Raw genomic sequence first — 22,692 nt, 5'->3', positions numbered from 1 at the left:
TTTTTTTTAATTTTATTATTATTATACTTTAAGTTTTAGGGTACATGTGCACAATGGGCAGGTTTGTTACATATGTATACATGTGCCATGTTGGTGTGCTGCACCCATTAACTCGTCATTTAGCATTAGGTATATCTCCTAATGCTAGCCCGCCCCGCTTCCCCCACCCCACAACAGTCCCGGTGTGTGATGTTCCCCTTCCTGTGTCCATGTTGTCATTGTTCAGTTCCCAGCTATGAGTGAGAACATGCGGTGTTTGGTTTTTTGTCCTTGTGATAGTTTGCTGAGAATGATGGTTTCCAGCTTCATCCATGTCCCTACAGAGGACATGAACTCATCATTTTTTATGGCTGCATAGTATTCCATGGTGTATATGTGCCACATTTTCTTAATCCAGTCTATCATTGTTGGACATTTGGCTTGGTTCCAAGTCTTTGCTATTGTGAATAGTGCCACAATAAACATACATGTGCAAGTGTCTTTATAGCAGCATGATTTATAATCCTTTGGGTATATACCCAGTAATGGGATGGCTGGGTCAAATGGTATTTCTAATTCTAGATCCCTGAGGAATCGCCACACTGACTTCCACAATGGTTGAACTAGTTTACAGTCCCACCTACAGTGTAAAAGTGTTCCTATTTCTCCACATCTTCTCCAGCACCTGTTGTTTCCTGACTTTTTAATGATCGCCATTTTAACTGGTGTGAGATGGTATCTCATTGTGGTTTTGATTTGCATTTCTCTGATGGCCAGTGATGATGAGCATTTTTTCATGTGTTTTTTGGCTACATAAATGTCTTCTTTTGAGAAGTATCTGTTCATATCCTTCGCCCACTTTTTGATGGGGTTGTTTGTTTTTTTCTTGTAAATTTGTTTGAGTTCATTGCAGATTCTGGATATTAGCCCTTTGTCAGATGAGTAGGTTGCAAAAATTTTCTCCCATTCTGTAGGTTGCCTGTTTACTCTGATGGTAGTTTCTTTTGCTGTGCAGAAGCTCTTTAGTTTAATTAGATCCCATTCGTCAATTTTGGCTTTTGTTGCCATTGCTTTTGGTGTTTTAGACATGAAGTCCTTGCCCATGCCTATGTCCTGAATGGTATTGCCTAGGTTTTCTTCTAGGGTTTTTATAGTTTTAGGTCTAACATGTAAGTCTTTAATCCATCTTGAATTAATTTTTTGTATAAGATGTAAGGAAGGGATCCAGTTTCAGCTTTCTACATATGGCTAGCCAGTTTTCCCAGCACCATTTATTAAATAGGGAATCCTTTCCCCATTGCTTTTTGTCAGGTTTGTCAAAGATCAGATAGTTGTAGATATGCAGCATTATTTCTGAAGGCTCCATTCTGTTCCATTGGTCTATATCTCTGTTTTGGTACCAGTACAATGCTGTTTTGGTTACTGTAGGCTTGTAGTATAGTTTGAAGTCAGGTAGCGTGATGCCTCCAGCTTTGTTCTTTTGGCTTAGGACTGACTTGGCAATGTAGGCTCTTTTTTGGTTCCATATGAACTTTAAAGGAGTTTTTTCCAATTCTGTGAAGAAAGGCATTGGTAGCTTGATGGGGATGGCATTGAATCTATAAATTACCTTGGGCAGTATGGCCATTTTCACGATATTGATTCTTCCTACCCATGAGCATGGAATATTCTTCCATTTCTTTGTATCCTCTTTTATTTCATTGAGCAGTGGTTTGTAGTTCTCCTTGAAGAGGTCCTTCACATCCCTTGTAAGTTGGATTCCTAGGTATTTTATTCTCTTTGAAGCAATTGTGAATGGGAGTTCACTCATGATTTGGCTCTCTGCCTGTTATTGGTGTATAAGAATGCTTGTGATTTTTGTACATTGATTTTGTATCCTGAGACTTTGCTGAAGTTGCTTATCAGCTTAAGGAGATTTTGGGCTGAGATGATGGGGTTTTCTAGATATACAATCATGTCATCTGCAAACAGGGACAATTTGACTTCCTCTTTTCCTAATTGAATGCCCTTTATTTCCTTCTCCTGCCTGATTGCCCTGGCCAGAACTTCCAACACTATGTTGAATAGGAGTGGTGAGAGAGGACATCCCTGTCTTGTGCCAGTTTTCAAAGGGAATGCTTCCAGTTTTTGTCCATTCAGTATGATATTGGCGTGGGTTTGTCATAGATAGCTCTTATTATTTTGAGATACTTCCCATCAATACCTAATTTATTGAGAGTTTTTAGCATGAAGGGTTGTTGAATTTTGTCAAAGGCCTTTTCTGCATCTATTGAGATAATCATGTGGTTTTTGTCTTTGGTTCTGTTTACATGCTGGATTACGTTTATTGATTTTCGAATGTTGAACCAGCCTTGCATCCCAGGAATGAAGCCCACTTGATCATGGTGGATAAGCTTTTTGATGTGCTGCTGGATTCGGTTTGCCAGTATTTTATTGAGGATTTTTGCATCAATGTTCATCAAGGATAGTGGTCTAAAATTCTCTTTTTTTGTTGTGTCTCTGCCAGGCTTTGCTATCAGGATGATGCTGGCCTCATAAAATGAGTTAGGGAGGATTCCCTCTTTTTCTATTGATTGGAATAGTTTCAGAAGGAATGGTACCAGCTCCTCCTTGTAACTCTGGTAGAATTCGGCTGTGAATCCATCTGGCCCTGGACTTTTTTTGGTTGGTAAGCTATTAATTATTGCCTCAATTTCAGAGCCTGTTATTGGTCTATTCAGAGATTCAACTTCTTCCTGGTTTAGTCTTGGGAGGGTGTAAGTGTCGAGGAATTTATCCATTTCTTCTAGATTTTCTAGTTTACTTGCGTAGAGGTATTTATAGTATTCTCTGATGGTAGTTTGTATTTCTGTGGGATCGGTGGTGATATCCCCTTTATCATTTTTTATTGCATCTATTTTATTCCTCTCTCTTTTCTTCTTTATTTTTTTTATTTTTTTTAGACAGGGACTCACTTTGTCTCCCAGGCTGGACTGTAGTGGTATAAGCATGGCTCACTGCAGCCTCAACCTCCTGGGCTCAACTGATCCTCCCTCCTCAGCCTCCCCAGTAGTTGGGACTTAGGTGTTCACCACTACACCCAACTAATTTTTGTATTTTTCTGTAGAGATGGGGTTTCGCTATGTTGCCCAGGCTGGTCTTGAACTCTTGGGCTAAAGTGATCCACCTGCCTTGGCCTCCCGAAGTACTGGGATTACAGGTGTGATTCTTCCCAAAATTGATAACCACAAATTATTACAGAATATCTTAAGAAAGAAGCAAGTTTGTGTAAAGGCATCCTATATTAGAGACTATTACTATCAGAAGTATTAATACAGCCCCAAGTAAATACAGCCCATGTACTTGTTCTCTTTTTTATTCATTATTTCTCTTATGTGGCTGGCAATATTCTAGGCACTAAACATATATTTATAATAAAACACAGGCTCCACAATCAGACAACTCCAGTCTAGTGAATCAGGTTGCTCTAGCTAATAGAAACAACTAAATATTCTCATTCCTAAACACACCTCCTTAAAGAACTTTTTTCTCCATCTTCTGTTCTCTGTATCAAGAGCAGAAAAACAAGAGAGAGGCATTTGAGGTTTCTGACTTGGGAGACCCTGGGAATGAAGTTGGAGCTCTCATTTCTCTCTTCAAGTCCTATAAGTTGGTTAGTCCAGCTCCATAAAGTTTAGGGTTCATGGTTTGGCCAAAGAGAGTCACCACCCTACTCCCCACTGAGGAGGATGATTTGAGCTAAGGAGACCCATGTTCTCCAAACCCCCACCACAAGCACTGGATTTGATTGCCACAGATATCTTGCAAGAGCCTTGCACTTGTCAGAACAGAGTCTCTAATGTAAAAACAAAAACCCAAACCAAAAACCTCTTCTCACTTCCACAACTCCCTTGTTCAACCTTAAAGGTATGGAGCTTTTTCTATAAATCTTATTTATATTGTACAACTGACCTTGCTGGTGTCATTTGCTGCGCCTGACCGCAATGGCTGCTCAAGTTCATAAGCCTGCTTTGCCCCCTGTTCCTCTAGCCCCAGCTGCTCCCAACCCAAACAGAGCAGGGCATCCTATGAAGCCCTCTGGGCTCCGTTCTTTCATTCATCAGATATTCAACAAACATTTAACTATGTACCTAACACTATTACAGATATCAAGAACATATCAGTGAACCAAAGAGACAGTAATCCTTATCCTTGTGGAATTCACATGGGTAGGGAACAACAGCTAGCGAATAAGTAAAAAACACACAGGGCATGTACATGGTGATACATTACATGGAGAAAAATTAAGGAGAGGAAGAGGTTGAGATTTTAATGTGGGTGGTCACAGAAGTCCTCACTGACATTTGAGAAAGACCTGAAATGCACAGTGAATGTGCCGCGCCGATACATCCTTACAACCCTATGGATCACCTTTATTAATGTTTAACCCATGAAAACACTAAAGAAAAAGGTTAACTGACTTGCTGAATTAAGTCTTGTGATAGTGTTAGGTCTTGGGACCCCAACTGACTATGCCAAAAGGAAAAAAAATTAAGTTGAAAGCTGAATCATGCAAGAAACTGCCTTTCCTTCTGTTCCTAAGCAGTTAGCTACAGATAAAAGCTTAACTATCTCCACAGATAGTTACTCTAGGTTCACCTTAATTTATGTAAAGTGCCGATTTACTGAGCGTGAGAAGAATACATAATTGACTATTCCCCTATCTGCTCCTTTTCTCTGGCAACATGTGGATTCAGTCATGTGACCATACATTCCCATTTTTCCCTCCAGCCTACTTTTCCCCTTTAAATACTAAAGACCTCAAAATCACCTTTGGAGAAAGGCACAGACTGCAGATTGTTTCTGTGATTCTGTGTTCCTTTCTTCCAGGCATGTCCTTAATCTTGGCAAAATAAATCTCTACACTGATTCAGACATGGCTCAGATACTTTTTGGTTTCTAGGTCATCCATCTAATAAATAATAGAGCAAAGATATAAACCCAGGAATTTCAGATTCCAGAGCCCACACTCCATGTGCTCTCCTGCTGTAGAGGATTTGACTTGACCAGCTGATTCCTGTGTTCCTAACACCTCATCACACAACATCACCTACTTTCTTCCCAACTACTGCATTCATGACATCTCAATAGTCATTTTCTGCCTCCTTGTAGGAACAGAGCTGCCATCTGGTAGAACAAAGGGGAAGGAGAACACTGGGATTCCAACAACTCCAGAGCAATGGCCACAAAGTGGCAGAAGACAAGAATAAGGAAGCTAACAACACAAACATTTAGCTGCATTATATGTTTGTGTGTCTAGTGAGCACTTCCTGTGCGGTAGGCACTGTGCTAAGTGGTTTGATGGGCCTGTCCACAATATTTGCAGGGCTTGCGGGCAAGGACAGTACTGGTTTTAAACATATTATCTAATTAAAAATTTTAATCCTCATTATCCTCCATTTCATAAATGAGGAAACTAAAGCTTAAAAGAGTTGAGTAACTTGCCCACAGCCCCAGAAGCTAGGAATGGGCCAGATCTGGAAGCTCAGTGCCCTAATGCTGTGCTATAATCTAGGGGTCGGCAATAATTCAGGCTTTTCAGCCCACGCAGTCTTTGTCGTTAGCATTCAACTCTGTCTTTGTAGCAGGAAAACAGCCATCCACACCATGTAAACAAATGAGCATGGCTGTGTAAAATTTATTTATAAAAACAGGCAGCAGGCCACATTTGGCTCATGGGCCATATACAATAACAACAACAACAAAAAAACCTTTATCTGAGGAATGAAGTCCTTTTCATTATCAGGCCCAGAGAAGCATTAAAATGAGACTGCAATCACATCCTATTCCGCTCTTTGAGCTATGTATTCATCTTTTGAAACTGCTTGTTATTGCCACAAGTGGCTATAAAGTATCCTAATAACACCACACAAGACACTATAACCCACACCCTGCAGCTTAACAATGGATAGCCAACACTAATCAGCGTTATTCAATGTAAATCAATGAGAATTCCTGACGAACAACTTTGTATCAGCCCACTCCCTGTCCCCCCTTTGCCTTTAAAAATCCACTTGTGGCCAGGCATGGTGGCTCATGCCTGTAATCCCAGCACTTTGGGAGGCCAAGGCGGGCAGATCACGAGGTCAGGAGTTTGAGACCAGCCTGATCAACATGGTGAAACCCTGTCTCTACTAAAAATACCAAAATTAGCTGGGCGTGGTGGTGCACGCCTGAAATCCCAGCTACTTGGGAGGCTAAGGCAGGAGAATTGCTTGAACCCAAGAGGCAGAGGTTACAGTGAGCTGAGATTGTGCCACTGAACTCCAGCTTGGGTGACAGGGTGAAACTCCGTCTCAAACAAAACAAAACAAAAAAACAAAAACAAACTAAACAAACCCACTTGTAACTGCTGCTAATTGGAGTGTGTAAATTCAGGGCAACTTGAATCTATTCTGCTGGGTTGGGAGCCTCAGCCATGGCCCAAATAAACTCCCTACTTTATTAATTTTGCCTCAGCTTCTTCCTTTTAGGTTGACAATAGTTTGTGGATCCCTGCTATAGCCAGAATGAAGGAGAACACATTCCTTTTCAGTCAGCACCTGTATCAAATAACATGAAAAATTTTAAATCAAATATCCTTATTATTGACATATGGTTTAAAGAAATGTTAAGCCATACAAAATAATCTCTACTTAGGTTTGCAAATTTCTTAGAGAGTATCACATTCTTAAAAGTCTGACACAAATATCACAAAGATCAAGATGTTTCTCCACTATGAAACTTCATCTTTCAACATCTGCTTGAATGCAGATCTCAGCAGCAGGGGAGAGAAACGCACTCTTTCTCTCCATCGCTAGGGGCAGGACATGGCCTCCTTTTGAAAGTGGGAAGTTAAGCCAATGAGAAACGACATGCTTTCCTGGCCTTTGGGGAGATGAAACCAGAGTCCGGCTTGCTCTGGTCAGACTGGTGAAGGAGGTTCTGGGCTGCTGATCAGAGACCTTCACAAGACGCACAAAAGAGCCAGTGCAAACACTGACACTTAACAAAATCAAAACCTGGAGAGCCCAAAGCCAAACTCGGGCTGCTGACAGTGTGGTTTAGCTCAGTGCTAAGATGCATTTTCAAAGCACGTTTGAGAAAGAACCACTACTGCTGCCTTTGAGAATGTAGCGATCTGACACTCAGAGACACCTCTCTCCATAACAGGCTGGTGGTATCTCCAGTTTTGATTTTGCTGACACACTGTTAGGCATGCAGCACTTAAATAACTAAAAACACTGGCATTTCTCTTTCTGCTTTTATGATGCACATTCGAAGAGAATTTAATAGGAAATGCAAACCACCAATGTTTGTCCTTTCGCATTAGAATAACAAATTTTTTAAATCTGTTGTTTGGGAACTTGTTAGCAGCGAATTGTTGCGTAATAGTTAGTACAAATGGACTTTCCCGAAACTCACCAAGAAGCTTTTAAGTGAAAACAAAACAAAACAAAACACTTCTCATTCACATTTACAGCAGAATTCACAGAAGTGGAAAGATGACAGCTTTCTACCTCTGGCTCAGACATTTTATGATATTTGCTATGGCTTCACTTTCTGTTTAATTATATGCAACAAAGAGTATCTTTTTGCTATAAGTAGAACTGAAATTCTACCTTTTAATTTGTCCACAAGCTGTAACAACCCACTGAGAGTATCTATAAATAGCATTATTAATACAAGACAGAGGCAATCTTACCATTACACTCTTTTAAAGAATTCCCAATTTTAGAGAATCTAAGTGAAACCTAGTCCTAATTAGCTTCATTCCAATCTGATTAGGGTCCCCATTTCTCCCCTCGTTTTTTATCTCAAACATTCAATGGTTGGAGAAATTTTCCAGAAGAATGAATATATTTGGAAGTGAGAGTTTATTCATATTCCAAGAAAAGAATCCCCAAAGACATTTCTGTGTATTTCCTTAGCCTCCCATGCTAGGTGCTGAGATCCTGGGGTAAGTATGAAAGGATTCTTTATATATATTTCTCCATGAGATAGATTTCTTCTGTTGTTTTCCAGCATGTCTACGGCACAATTGGGAGAAAAATGCCAATGCTTTCACCTTCTGAGAACTTCCCTAATTTTCTTTTACTCCTCTCAGCCTCATAGTCCACCTACCAGCTCCAAAATTTATGAAACATTTAGTATTAAATAAGGCAGGGCTCTGGCATCAGGAAAGCCTCAGTTTGCATGTCCACCCTGACACTGTTGTTTGATCCTGGACAAATTACTTAGGTTCTCTAGTTCTTAATTTATTTATACTGTGAGGGGGAATAACAATTGTTTGTAGTGCACCATGCCTGATACACACAAAACAATACATTATAACATTAAACTTATTATACTATAATGATATTACTGTTAGGCAATTATTTTTCTGCTAAATAGAGTAAGAAGCAGGAAATGTGTAAAGTTTGAATGCATTCCAGGTAGAAACAGACATGTCAAAACCAGGTTACCGTAAGTATAGTAACTTCCTAAGGCCCAGAGGACTCTATTAGGTACAGTGGAACACATATGTTCTAGTGCAGACTTTATGTTTGGAGGTTCACAATGAGGAAAAGGGAACTGGGAATTCACTGGAAATGAAAGAGTCTGGAAATGGGTCAAGAGAGCTGGGCCCTTCTCTGGTTGAGCTGGGCTCTTCTCTGGCTGAGCTGGGCTCTTCTCTGCCATTCGTGAGTTCTGTGGGCACAGGACAATCTCTCATGGAGCCTTTGTGATTCATAGGACAAGGACTCAATATTTCCTGCCAAACCCACATCAAAGAATTGTTGTGTGGAATAAATGAAATAATGTATGTAAACGTGTTCTGTAAACTAAAGTGAAGTTAAAGGTACCAAATGCAGTGTTTTTGTGTTTATGTGTGCTTTCAGTATACTACTCTATCAGTTACACATTAATAAAATATGTGATTAGATCTCTAAATAACACCTCAAGAAAATTCAGTTTATCAAAGTCCAGATTGACCCAAAATATCTAATTTCATTATAAGTTTTTTAAGAGCAAATTTCCTTGTGCGCTATTATTTGCTTCAAAAAGGTTTGATTCAAACATCATTTTTATAGAACAGATATTGCAGAAGGTAAGATACACTGGTAGTATGTGAACTATTGTAGTCACGTGTTTATGTTAATGTTCATTCACACACCAGGGACACAAACAAGCACTTAAGCAAATCCTCCCTCACAATCATTTCAAACCTCTCCCTTCTCTGCAATGTACACTTTTGTGAAAATGAAGATAATGTAAAGTATAATCTCATTGGTGAATTAATACATAATGAGGAAGCTTTTGCATTCAACCCTGATAAGAAATAAAAGTATTAACTGTTTGGAAGTTCAAGCAGGTTCTTTTTAGGATAGAATAACATTTTATTCATTTCTGAACCCTAAGCAACTAAAACATAGCAGGGGCTGCTTCATAAGCGTAGTTGAACCATTGTGGTTGAAGGTGTGAGAAACTAACATGGAAACAAAGGTGAACTTAAAAATCAATCAATCCAAGTTGACCTTGAAGATAATAAGACCCACGACTGTTTATCACCGGAACTGTCCATATTCGGGGCCTGGCTGTTTCCCCTTGATGGTGCCTTTACTCCAGGACTGGCTTCCTTCACCCCAGCCTGGTTTGCGTGGTCTCAATTATTAATAAATTTTCTATCAAGGCTTGGAAGACCTTTGGTCAAAGCTGAGTGACTCTAAAACTGTCTCCAAAAAATTAGGAAAACCACCTTCTCTACTCTTCTACAGCATAGTCATCTTGAGAATCTGAGTTCTATTATTGCTTCTTCCACGAACTACTATATTTGAGAGTCCAGCAACTTCACTTTGGAAGCAAAGGCATACTGGGTAATCCACTATTTGTTGCTGTCCTCTCCTCTAGTCCCATGAATTAATACAGACCTGACTGCATAGGCATAGGCCTCATAATGTGTCCATCGTTCTTTAATTCCCTACAATTCCTTTTGTAACCAACATCTATCATGCTGGGTATTAAGAGAAAACACAGGCAAACAAAATGGTGGTCCCAATCCTAATGAAAACAAGACAAAGAAGGCTGCTAAAAGAGTAAGGAGGATTTGTTAAGATTACTAAAATCTGCATAAGGAGTCCCTGGTTTGAGATGTATTCTCTAAGAGAAAAGGAAAGAAAGAAATTCACCAATAACAACAAAGGAGCTTGATGAACAAGAGGCTGAAATGGCAACATTTAGGTCCACCCACATCCTCCCCGCAAAGTTACGGCCCACTTTGTAGGGCACTGGGTATGTAACATCTGCAATTGAGTCTCTCTCTTCCATCCACAGAGACACATTTCACAACCCCCTTCAATATGGCATTGCAGAATGCTAACTTGCTAAGTGCTAGGGTTGTTCACTTTTGAGCTGCTCACTTTTGAGCACACAAGGTTAGAAACGACATGAAGAGGTTTGAAGAACCAAAGGAGGAAGAAAGGGAAGGAAGAAAAAGCAGAGGCCTATATTTATGTTTCTTTGATTTCTTTTGACTTTGATTCACCCAATCTCATTTGCACGAGGTAGATTGAAATCATGACTTGCAATTAGTTACCTGGCATAGCTTACATTTCTCACATGTATTATTGTATTCAGTCTCATCTGAATCTAAATTATACTTTATACTAAATTTTACTTTCAAATCCTGATTTCCAAGACATCTGCTATTCACCATTTAGAGCTTAACAGACACAAACATTCATCTTTTATAACTAACAGAGTTTGGTAATATTAAGGGCAGAATTCCAGTCCAATAATTTACTGTTCAGACTTCTCTGCACTTTGTACCCTTGGCCAAGCACAACTGATTGAGCACAACACATTGGCCAGTGGATCTCCAGCCCACAGGCACCTTGACCTACTCTCTGCTCACTTCATTCTAGCCATTGCTCTGTTCTAATATTGTATTGGTCAGTGATCTACAATCTCTGCTTTTATTAAACATTTGGTAGAATCCCTCAGCAAAGTCCTTCTGCTTCCCTTCCTGGTCATGACCTTCCCATAGCACTGCCCCACAGTCCTTGATGATTGACCACCAGTCTGGTGCAGTCCCAGGTCCCTCCCTTCCTGGGCATTGCCTTCAAGAGCAGCCCTCTCTGGATGAGACTTAACTCCTAGCTCTCACATCCTCTTCTGCCTTCAGGACCCAAAGGGCTGGATGGAGCAGTTCATGAGGGCACAGCGAGAGCAAAGGCACAGACACATTCAAGTTAAAATCTTTCTAATCTTATCCCATAGTATTCCGAAGTAGAACTTTAATCAACTTTTGAACCCCTTTGTAGGTTAATAAACCAGCAGAGAGTCTTTGACTGTTGGACACTAAGGCTTTGTCCCACTGAGGACTGAAGACGTGGGAAGGAATAGCATGAGAGGAAAACAGGAAAGCTTGACAGACTCAGCTTTCTTTTACACTGTGGTGAGTAACATGGAAGATACCATATTTAAGAACGTTAGAATCCTTCACTGAGATTTAAAAAGGACTTCTTAATTTACTTTTCTGTTTTATTGTTGTTGTTGTTCTTTTTTTTTTTTTTTTGAGACGGAGTCTCACTCTGTTGCCCAGGCTGGAGTGCAGTGGCATCATCTCAGCTCACTGCAACCTCCATCTCCTGGGTTCAAGCACTTCTCCTGCCCCAACCTCCCAAGTAGCTGCGATTACAGGCATGCACCACCATGCCTGGATAATTTTTGTACTTTTAGTAGAGACAGGGTTTCACCATGTTGACCAGACTGGTCTTGAACTCCTGACCTCAAGTGGTCCACCCCCCTTGGCCTCCCAAAGTGCTGGGATTACAGGTGTGACCCACTGTGCCTGGCTGACGTCTTTACTTTTCGTTACCCAAACTTTGGATTTTGCAACAGATTCCCTTCCAATGGTATCATTAAGTTTTATTTCATTCTTTGTCTTCAGATCACATGGTGATCCCACGTCATTGTTCCCTAGTGTAAAAATGCACAGCCTTTCTCCCTCACCTTTCATCACTCCTGCTATGAAAAGAGAATCATGTTGTTCTAAGATGACCATAATAAAAATGCACTAAAAAAATGGATTCATGGCTGAAACTAAAGAATAATTGAGTGGACTTGGGTTATTTAGTCAACCCATATGTCTACTTATACATAAGCACACACATCCTCACAAAGCTGGTGCATTGAGCTTTTAACTGAAAATGCACATCAACCTTTCTCCTAGGTTTTGAGTTGAGTGGCTCACTGACAAGCCTACGTTGCTTTTCCTGCCCCTCTACTGCATTGTACTATGAGAATTTCAAACAAAGAATGAAGCCATAAAACAAAAAGACTGAATATTTGGCTCTGCCTGGCTCCCAGGCTTTCTACTATTCTTGTGACTTGGCCTTAACAAAATCTAAAGTGACTTGTTATTTGTGGGTCAGCTTTGTCCCATCCTTACCAGTCGTGGCTTTAGACAAAAGACTCAGCACCACTCACCCTCTAGGACAGTCTGACTGTGGTCTGAGGCCCCTGCTTAGATATTAGGCTTCAGCTCAGTTCCCAAGTCTCGCTTCATGACTTTCTGTGTACAGGCTAATATCTAACCTGTTTTCAGGGACTGCTGCCTCTCTTGGCAAGCCATCCGCAGTATCATCTCTTGAAGACAGCCATCTGACATTTCTTGTGTGGCCCTCTCAGTGTCCAGGGCCTCATTTCCTCCTGACGTTCCTAGTGGCTGCTTGTCCATGTGAACTTTTTTTTTCTTTTCTTTTCTTTTTCTTTTTCTTTCTCTCTTTTTTTTTTTTTTTTGAGATAAGGTATCACTATATTGCTCAGGCTGGTCTTGAACTCTTGAGCTCAAGCAATTGTCCTGCCTCGGCCTCCCAAAATGCTAAGATGACAGGTGTGAGCCACCATGCCTGGCCAGTCCATGTGAACGTCTAAGCACCACCTGTTCCTGCTGCTTATGAGGATTGCTCATAACCTCACAGTGGAGGCTCCACACCAAGGCTTCCTGACCACTTTGTAGGGCCACTGTCGGGCCCTCCAGAGAGCCTGTCCCATGGCAGATGGACTTCCTCCCTTTCCTGCCTCACCTTGGGGCACACATCTTCCCTTCTCCACTGGCCCATCCTACTGAATCTGACCAGACACAGGCAGACACGCCATAAAATGTGAAAAAAAAAAAAAAAGCAGTGCATAAAGCTTAAAGTTTAAGAGGAAAAAAGCACCCTTTTTACAGAGCTATGCTGAATCACAAAACAGTTAAAATTTGGAGTGGCAAGGGACCTTAGAGATCATGTAACAGAGGGGTTATAAAAATGTTCTATTTCTAAAACCAGTAAAATTTCCGCCCAAAAAATGGGGGTGAATGGGGGAGAAGGAACTGATGCAGGGTCATCTACCTCCTGCTGCTCTTATCATCATGACAAGAATACCAGAAATATAGGAAAGATAAAATTTCATAGTTTTATAAAACTGCATAGGTTTAGCTTTATGCAAAATTCACCACATTGTCTTTCTTTCTCCTTTCACCCGATAGTTTATCTCCAAACCAGTGAAAACCACTACAGAGCAAGGCCAACATTCTGGTTTTACAAATAGAGAAACAGTAATCTGACCCTATTCAATGATTCTTTCAAGACGGCTAGCCAGTGGGCGACAGATAGGGCTGCGTGGAGTCCTAGTTCAGCTTTCTTCCTATTAGATTTGCTAAAGCAAATTTCTGTGATTTCCCTGTTGATATTAATATTTGGCAAAACGGATTCACTCTCTTCTAGCAACTGCAAAGAAACATACAAATACACAGATGGATCATGAGAAGGGATCCCCAAAATCAGGTAACAGAGGCTGTGTAACTTCAGAGGTAATTTTTCTCCTTTTGCATTCTGAGAAATAAATCCTACAGAATTGTTTCAATAGCAATCGATGTTAGACTGAAAATTCCATTTTGAATTGAGAGGTATGATTTCAAGACGGCATTCTGATAAAGATCGCACTGAATCTATAGATCACTCTGGGCTTTTCAACAATATTGATTATTCCAATCCATGAACACAGGATATCTTTCCAATTTTTTCTTTCATTGAATTTTATTTCTCAAAAAAGTTCTGTTTCTCACTGAATTTTTTTATTGAATTTTATTTCTTCCATTTCTTTCATTGATGTTTTATAGCTTTCAGTGTAGAGATTTTTTACTTCCTTGGTTAAATTTATTCCCGAGTATTTTTTTTTTTTTGTAGCTATTGCAAATGGAATTGTTTTCTTTTTTAGACAGTTTGCTGTTAATGTGTAGAATAGCTACTGATTTTTGTAAGTTAATTTTGTATCCTGCAATGCTAATGAATTCATTTATTAGTTCTGTTTTTCAGTGGAGTTTTCAGGGTTTCCTACGTATATAAGTTTAATGTTGTCTGCAAACAAGGACAATTTAACTTCTTCCTTTCTAATGTGAATGCCTTTTATTTCTTTCTCAGTCATTCTTGATCAGTTGTATCCCAAAATATTGTTTCTGTCCTCACTTATTCCCATTCATTCTTTTCCTCTCTCTACTCATTCAAGTCTTCCTAAAGTAGCACAGGAATTTGCTCTTTGGCACTGAAGTGAATAAATCATCCTTAATCTGGCATGTGAATGAATATTCAGTCACTTTCTGTAACATTATTTGAGAGCTATCATCAACTACTTCTGCTTCATCAATTCTAAGAAATTTTAGTTCATTGTAGCAATTTAATGTGGTTTTTATAAAACACAAAAAAGATAGCCATAAAATTATATGCTTCTGTTGGGAAAAAATAAAAGATCAAAATTTCTATAAAAGAATGATTTCAGCCCCAAACTCTCTTGCCTGTTCAAAAAGGAGATCTGCAAAACTGGCTTTGTCACCAGAAGAAAAGATTATTCCAATTTCTTTTGGTGGTAAACTCTGACCCTGAAGCAATGCAATGCTAAGCAGATAGCCTATTTCTGTCCCTTTTATCCACAGATTTCAAAGTGCAAATGAGAGGAAGGTGATAGTTCAGACCTTTTCTGGGTTGAGATGGAGGAACAGAAGCCACAAGATTTAAGTGGCTAGTTCATTGTTAGGCATAAAGGCGGAGGATGAGAGAGCACTGTTGGTCTGACTCATTCTGCACTTTTCTTGTAAAATGGCCAAATCAGCCCCCTGGGATCGAAGGGATTCACCCGGGCTTCAGTGAGGCTGGACATGACTTCTGTGAAATTCATGTGTGAGCATCTAAAGCTAGGATTTGCCTTCATAATAGCTTGAAACAAACATTTGATGAGCAGAAAGTTCACCTTCTTTAGAAAGATTACCAACTGAGCCTTTGACTTCATTTTCCTATTGTTCACTAAAGTTTCTGAGACAACACAGAGCTTTTGCATAAAAGTGATGATCTATATTTTCAGGATGTCATTGAGTACACCATATATATGTGTATATATATATGTGTATATATACATGTGTATATATATGTGTATATATATGTGTGTGTATATATATGTGTGTATATATGTGTGTGTGTGTGTGTGTGTATATACATATATATATATATATATATATATATTTTTTTTTTCCCCCTCAAAAGAGCCTGGATACTAATGCTGTGGAAAATGGCTGTTTCTTGTCAAGGTCAGGATGGAAGGAGATTCATGAAGATATGATTCCTGGGTTAAAAAAAAAATATTTTGAACATGTTCTTACCATTCTCAACACCTATATGTAGGTTTATTAAATGGAACAGGCATTATCCAGTGCTCTGACACATCCACGGGATGCCTACAGCAACTGTAAAATCCTCCGTGGCTCTGGGGAAGATTTCAGAAACTCTTAGCTCAACTGTTTGCTATTCTCCATTGAGACAGGGGCAGCTCATCACTGGTAGGTAAAATCTTTTTCTAGTCCCCCATTTTCAAAGAAAACTGTCAATATTTATAAAATGGCTTTGATGAAGTCATCAGAGACTCTCTAAAGCCACAACACAGAAGTTTCCTTACCCAGACTTTAATTTCCAAATCATCCTGGACCACCTCAATTGCACAATTTTATATACCAGTGGGAATCCAGGGCCAAAAGGAACACGGCTCCCTTGCAGTTTTAGTTACGATAATGACTGTGAAGAAAGATGGATTCACTAGAGGTACAGCATCCAATTCAAATATTCCTAAGATTCCTCCCGTGTCAGTTTCCCGAAATCCAAGTAAAACTCTCAAATGAGGTCAGGACTGTAAACCTGGCTGAGTGACCTGACCCTTTCGTCAGCCCCCAGACCACCTCTAAGGGGCAGGAAAGCACCTCCACCCTCTGCTCTGGTGGCGCTGGCATCTGCTGAGATGGCATCTCCGGAGGGGGGAAGGTAGCCTGGCTGGGATGGTGATGGTATGTGTTAGTCCAGGATTCACTAAGCAGTAAAGAGAAACACTCAGAAAAAGATGACTTAGTGACAATGCTGCAAGGCATAGATGTAGGAACTTGGAAAGAAAAGGACAGTCATCTTTTTAATGAAAACTGGTTTACTGAAATTGATTTTGGGTGCCTCTTTACCGAATTTGGCAAATGAAGCAAAACCGAGATTGGTTCCGAGGGACAGGCACTTGCTGTTGGTAATATTGATGCTTTCCTTTCAGCACTTTTATTTTAACCCAAATCAGCCTACTCCTAGAGGAAAAAGGGCATTTTATTCCTAGGAAAAAATAAACTGGAGTCATAGAAAGGTTTATTTAAGATATGGCAGCCTGGGAAAAGCCGGACCTGGCATGATTCTGGGGGTTGGAGGATATACCTGCCCGGGCAAGAGGAACCCCTTACAATAAGATACCCCACAAAGGGTTGGTGACAATACTATGAGCTTCCGTAACATAGTCACCTAAGATCTCTTCCAGAAGAATCAAATTTAAATGTCTACTTAAAAATTCCAGCCCTTCACTCTGCCTTTATTTCCTCACAAATTATTCTCCTGTATCTAAACTACATGACACTTTGCTGAGCTTACAAATCTTTGTCACCCAGAACCCCCAGCTCCTGAAGAACTAGATATTAGGGCTCTTAGAAGCTTGATCACCACATGAGTTGAGCTGAAAGTCCGTTACTATGTGTAGATTTTCTTATTTTGTAATTGAGAAGAATACTTAGATGTTCCTATCAGGGAAGCAATATAGTCTGGAAGGTAAGAGATCTGTAGTAGACAGGGATGTGTGTTCCAGCTCTGCCACTCACCAGCTATACCGCTTGGGGCAAGTTAACCAACCTCTCAGAGCCCAGGTTTTATTTTTGTAAAATGGCAATAATGTTATTAGCTACCTCAGGGAACTGATATCACAATAAAAATACTTAGTATTTATTGACCATATATAATGCAAAACACTTTCTAAGTTTTATATATAATCATCTCTTTTTTTTTTTTTTTTAGATGGAGTCTTGCAGTCTCCCAGGCTGGAGTGCAGTGGCGCGATCTCAGCTCACTGCAAGTTCTGCCTCCCGGGTTCACATCATTCTCCTTCCTCAGCCTCCAGAGTAGCTAGGACTACAGGCGCCCGCCACCGTGCCTGGCTAATTTTTGTATTTTTAGTAAAGACGGGGTTTCACTGTGTTAGCGAGGATGGTTTTGATCTCCTGACCTCGTGATCTGCCCGCCTCGGCCTCCCAAAGTGCTGAGATTACAGGCTTGAGCCACCGCGCCTGGCATCTCATGTTTTTAAATTTATTTTTTCTGAGACAGGGTCTGGTTCTGTCACCCAGGCTGGAGTGCAGGGGCACGATCATGGTTCACTGCATCCTCAACCTTCCGGGCTCAAGAGATCCCCCACCTTAGTCTCCTGAGTAGCTGGGACCACAAGTGCATCCCACAACATCTGGCTAATTTTTTGTTATTTTCTGTAGAGGCAGGGTCTCACCATGTTGCCCAGGCTGGTCTCAAACTCCTGGGTTCAAGTGATATACATGCATCAGCCTCCCAAAGTACTCAGGCATGAGCCACTGCGCCCGGCCCTATAACGGTTTCATTTAATGATCACAATATGTCATTGAGTTGGGTGCTATTACTATTCCCATTTTATGCAGATGAGAAAACAAGCTTAGAGGAATCACGATCATGTTTAAGCCAGAGTTTGAATGCAGGCCCTCTGACTTCAGGGGCAGGCTGTGACCCACTACTACAGTGTGAATTACTTGACATAAAGAATGTAACATGCTTATAATAGTGACTGAAATATAATAAAAATGCAATAAAATTTTGATGCAATTAATGACAAAATAGCATTAATGAATACAATAGTATTTATAAAATATTAGGACCTATTAAACGCTTAATATGAGAGATTCCATTTTGTTAATTGGCAGTTAACTCTTTGAGGGCAGACACTGAGATTCACTTACTTGTGTAGCATTAGATTTTAGTAGAGCATTTATGGCAGAGGGGCTCTATGAATATCTATCAAATGAAGAATGATTCCATTGGAATCATCAGTACTACAAAGAAAAGCTAAGATATATTCAACTGGTCTAAGCAAAAACATATTTAGAACACAGATTGATGCCACTTTTTGGCCTTCTATACTACAGGTGTATTCCCTATTATTGGCAAGCCTTCACAAGACTCTTACCTTAAACCACGTAGAATATAAAGAATTGTGTTGTATTTCTGTCCTTATTGAATAGTATTTATCAAGCACTCATCTCCTTCCCAAATTGGGCTGAAGACACAGTAAACAATTAAGGGCTGCTTTCCCCTTAACCAAGTCAAAACCACATGCTGCAAAGTGTTAAGAAAGCTATTAGGTATTTGGTTTGAAGGAATCAAAGATTATGAAATTCACTTCTAATTATACGTGTTTTAAAATTTCTAGTACAATATCATAAATAAAAAATACTCATTTCCTCATAACATTTTGGTTTATGATACTGCCTTTTAGGAAAGTTCATACTTATAGAAGAAGAATGAACTTTCCTAAAAGTCAGTATCATAGTCCAAAGTGTTAATTTTAGCGAGTTTACTAAAATCTCTATTGTAAAAATGAGAAAATCTGGGGGCAAAAAAAGCTTTGTGTCTTGTTCAAGATCAGTCAACCAATAAATGGCAGAACCAAGACTTGGTTTCCTGATTCAGTGACATTTTCAAGCATCTGAAAAGAAAAGTGGCCTTGGAACAATGACATTGGAATAAGACAAGAGAACAGACAAGCTTCAGCACAGTTCAAACATTCAGAGCTAAGTGGCATTATGTAATCACACACATTTGAATGTCTTTTCTAGTTTTTAAATCATTGTTCTTTTCCCAAGGACAAATTTTCTTGAGATTGCTTCCATTTTTAAATTGAAGAAAAAAGAACGAACAAAAGAAGTTAATTACAATCATGCTACTGAACATAATACTTTTATGCAAGTCAAAAAACATTTCTAGAAAAGTATTATAATTCTGTTTAATAACACACATTTAGACATAGATGTAGTGATAAATGATTACTACTAAAATCCTGAATATACTCAAGTTAATATTTCACATTTAAACTATAAAGTTTGCAACTGAAGGTAAACCACTGTAAACAAGAGTACATGTGTGGACATTTGCTCTCATCCAACCTTCTGTGTGGCTGTTTTTAAAGCTGAAGTAATAACATCCCTTGTCCCATGAGGATCTAATGGTCTACACACAAAAGACTGTCTCTCTGGAACTATCAATGTTGGTGACAGAGGGCAGGTCTTGTAGGAGGAAGTCACGTGCAATAGTTACCTAGGCATGTAAAGGACTCTCTCCGCCACCACAAAACCCACCCTGAAGAAGAGGTTGCTGGCTGGAATGAACGGGAACACCAGGAACAACAAGCCGACTAAAACCTCCTTGTGCTCCAGTCTCTGAAACACACAATAGTGAAGGAAACATTAACTTCTGTTGAATTCCACTTCAGGCAGCATTTAACCATCTCCTTCACTTTCAGGTTCTCAATGAAGAAATGAAGAAATTAGACCAATATAAACCTTTTGACCGGCGTACTGAATTTAACAGAGAAAGCTGACGGGCTAAAATGGCTGGCATGTCAAAACACACACATGTACCCTGACACACATTTGCCACCCAGAAACATGGATATTGGCCCAATACAGTCAGTGACCACTACCTGTTGTTTAGGGCTGGATTTACAGCAACCTGCTTCTTGGTTCTGGCTCCGTTCAGAATCCCTGTCTTTCCAGACACCCCATTCTCAAAGAGCAAAGCAACTGGCTAAAATCAAATGCAGTAAGGCACTGCAGAGAATTTAATTATATCTTCCCAAAATATAATGTATTTTCTTTAAAAAATTCACCAGGAGAAGCAAAGTTTAACAACAAGAAAATCAAATACTAATGATAAAATTTGGGACGCCAATGGAGAGAGAATCATTTGAATTGAAGCGTACCTTCGCACCTCTCAAATTAGGCTGGCAAGCGAGTATTTACTCCATTGATTTTTTGAATAAAAAATCGTTATAATAATTCATTAAATTGACAAAGAACCTCCTCTGTTATTATATATCTTTATTTGCAAAGATTTTTCTGTCACTTATAATTAACAGAAAAAAAAACTTCTGTTTATTACTGATAATATGTTGCAATGACATTGTAAAAACTCATTTGTATTTCCATGTGTATTTATGGTATAGACACATTTGAAGAGAGTTATATTTAAAACAGAACTTAATGTACTGGAGAATATGTATTTTTTAAGTTTAAGAAAAAAACCAAATAGACTGTCCATATTTCAACTTTTAATGTTTCCTTTAAACATTTTAAAGTCTATTATTTTTAATAATTGGAAAAGAATAAGTAAAAGAATTTCATAAATATAAATAAAACTCCCTAATAAAAGCTACAAATACTTTAACTATACAAAGTATAACGATTTTAAACATCTTGGGATACTTGTCACCTTGATGTTATTAAAATATTTGTTTTACGGACTAAAATATATAGGGTAATATAATTTCTGAGAGTGATTCCATGTGATTTGGACAGTTGCCCTTAAATAATTAACGGATCTATAAGTAATGATCTCATTTTGACCTAAAGGAACCAGAATTTAAAGGAAGAAAAAAATAGATTATGTAACAAGCCTTCAACTCATGATCTACCAAAACTGACCAAAAAGGGTAAAAAAAAAAAAAAAAAAAGAACAAATTCATTTTATTTAAAAGCTGCAAGCTATCTTTTTAATTTAGACTATACTTTGGGTTTAGAAAGTACATTTCAATTTGAGAATTTAAACTGTATAGTTTATTTATTTGTTTAAATTAAAATTTTTATTTTCAATTTGGGGTACATGCGCAGGTTTACTACAAGGGTATATTGTGTGATGCTGAGGCTTGGGCTTCTATTGTTTCTGCCACCCAGAGAGTGAAAATCGTACCCAATAGGAAGTTTTTCAGCCCTTGCCTCCCTTTCCCCTCCCTCCTTTCAGAGTCTCCAATGTCTATTGTTCCCATCTTTACGTCTGTGTGTACCCAAGGTTTAGCTCCCACTTATAAGTGAGAATATGTGGTATTTGGTTTTCTGTTTCTGTGTTAATTCGCTCAGGATAATGGCCTTTAACAGCCTCCATGTTGCAGCAAAAGACATGATTTTGTTCTTTCTTATGGCTGCTTAGTATTTCATGGTGTATATATACTACAATTTCCCTATCCAATCCACTGTTGACGAGCATCTAGGCTGATTCCATGTCTTTGCTATTGTGAAAAGTGCTGTGATAAACACATAAGTGCAGGCATCTTTTTGGTAGAATGATTTTCCTTTGGGCATACACCCAGTAGTGGGATTGCTGGGTTGAATGGTAGTTCTATTTTTTAATTCAATGAAAAATCTCCAAACTTATTTCTGCAGTGGCTGAACTAATTTGCATTCCCACCAACACTATATAAGCATTACCTTCAAGTACATAATTTTAAAAAATCTTCACAAGAATCCTGTATATCAAGAGCAAGTATTTCTTCTTACAATTGAAAACAGACCCCAAATAAAGAGTGTCTTGTCAAATGTTCCTCATTCACTCTGAGCTTATTATTGGGTAGTAAGTTGCTATTCCCTTTTTATAGGTGCACTTTTATAGAGATAGTTGATTACTTCTTTTCATGCTTCGAAAGCTAAAATACTTTTTACGAAATTATTCACGTCTTCCCAAAGAAGTTTCTAAAGAGAACGTAATACACCCTAGTAATTCATCCTAAGAATTAAGAATTAAGAGTGCAGGTATAAACAGAACAATGATCAGGCTGTTATCCATGTCCCTAGATACTGTTTTACCCAATGAACCACCCCACGGCCCCTCATCAAGGTTATTGGGAAAGAGCCCTCACTAGGAATCTGAAAGAGGCTTCTCTCTATATCCCCAGCATCACACGTTCTTACCCTTCCAAGGCACCTTCCTCACTACGGTGGGTGTTCACTTTCTTTTTTTTTTTGAGACTGAGTCTTGCTCTGTCACCCAGGCTGGACCAGGTTGGGAGGTGCCTTCATCTCAGTGGTGGGTGTCAGTTGGGAGCACAGCCAACCTTCCTGCCCCCCCTCACTCACGGACACCCGTAGTGAGCAGGATGCCCATGGCACTGATTGCTGTTGGGGATGCGGAGATGGGGGGAGAGTCAAGAAGCGATCAGCCTCCCCCAGAAATCTGATGTGCACATGGAAAAGCCACAGGGCTGCGTGTTCATCTGTTCCTCCACCAGTTTCTTCAGATACCAGCACAGTCTTTATTT

General features: G+C 39.3%; 1 protein-coding gene across 9 annotated transcripts in view; it reads right to left on the bottom strand.

Moving 5' to 3' along the window:
- Positions 1-22,692, bottom strand: part of TMTC1 (transmembrane O-mannosyltransferase targeting cadherins 1) — a 290,900-nt gene that overhangs the window by 89,721 nt on the left and 178,487 nt on the right. For all 9 annotated transcript variants that reach the window (XM_063786823.1, XM_016923717.4, XM_009425679.4 and 6 more), the window contains one exon: positions 19,701-19,822. In XM_063786823.1, the coding sequence (XP_063642893.1) occupies positions 19,701-19,822 (122 nt within the window). The remainder of the gene's footprint in view (positions 1-19,700; positions 19,823-22,692) is intronic.

This window comes from Pan troglodytes, chromosome 10 (assembly GCF_028858775.2).
Source record: "Pan troglodytes isolate AG18354 chromosome 10, NHGRI_mPanTro3-v2.0_pri, whole genome shotgun sequence".
Taxonomy (NCBI): domain Eukaryota; kingdom Metazoa; phylum Chordata; class Mammalia; order Primates; family Hominidae; genus Pan; species Pan troglodytes.
The sequence above is the reverse complement of the archived record's forward strand: the minus strand, read 5'-3'. Positions and strand labels throughout refer to the sequence as shown.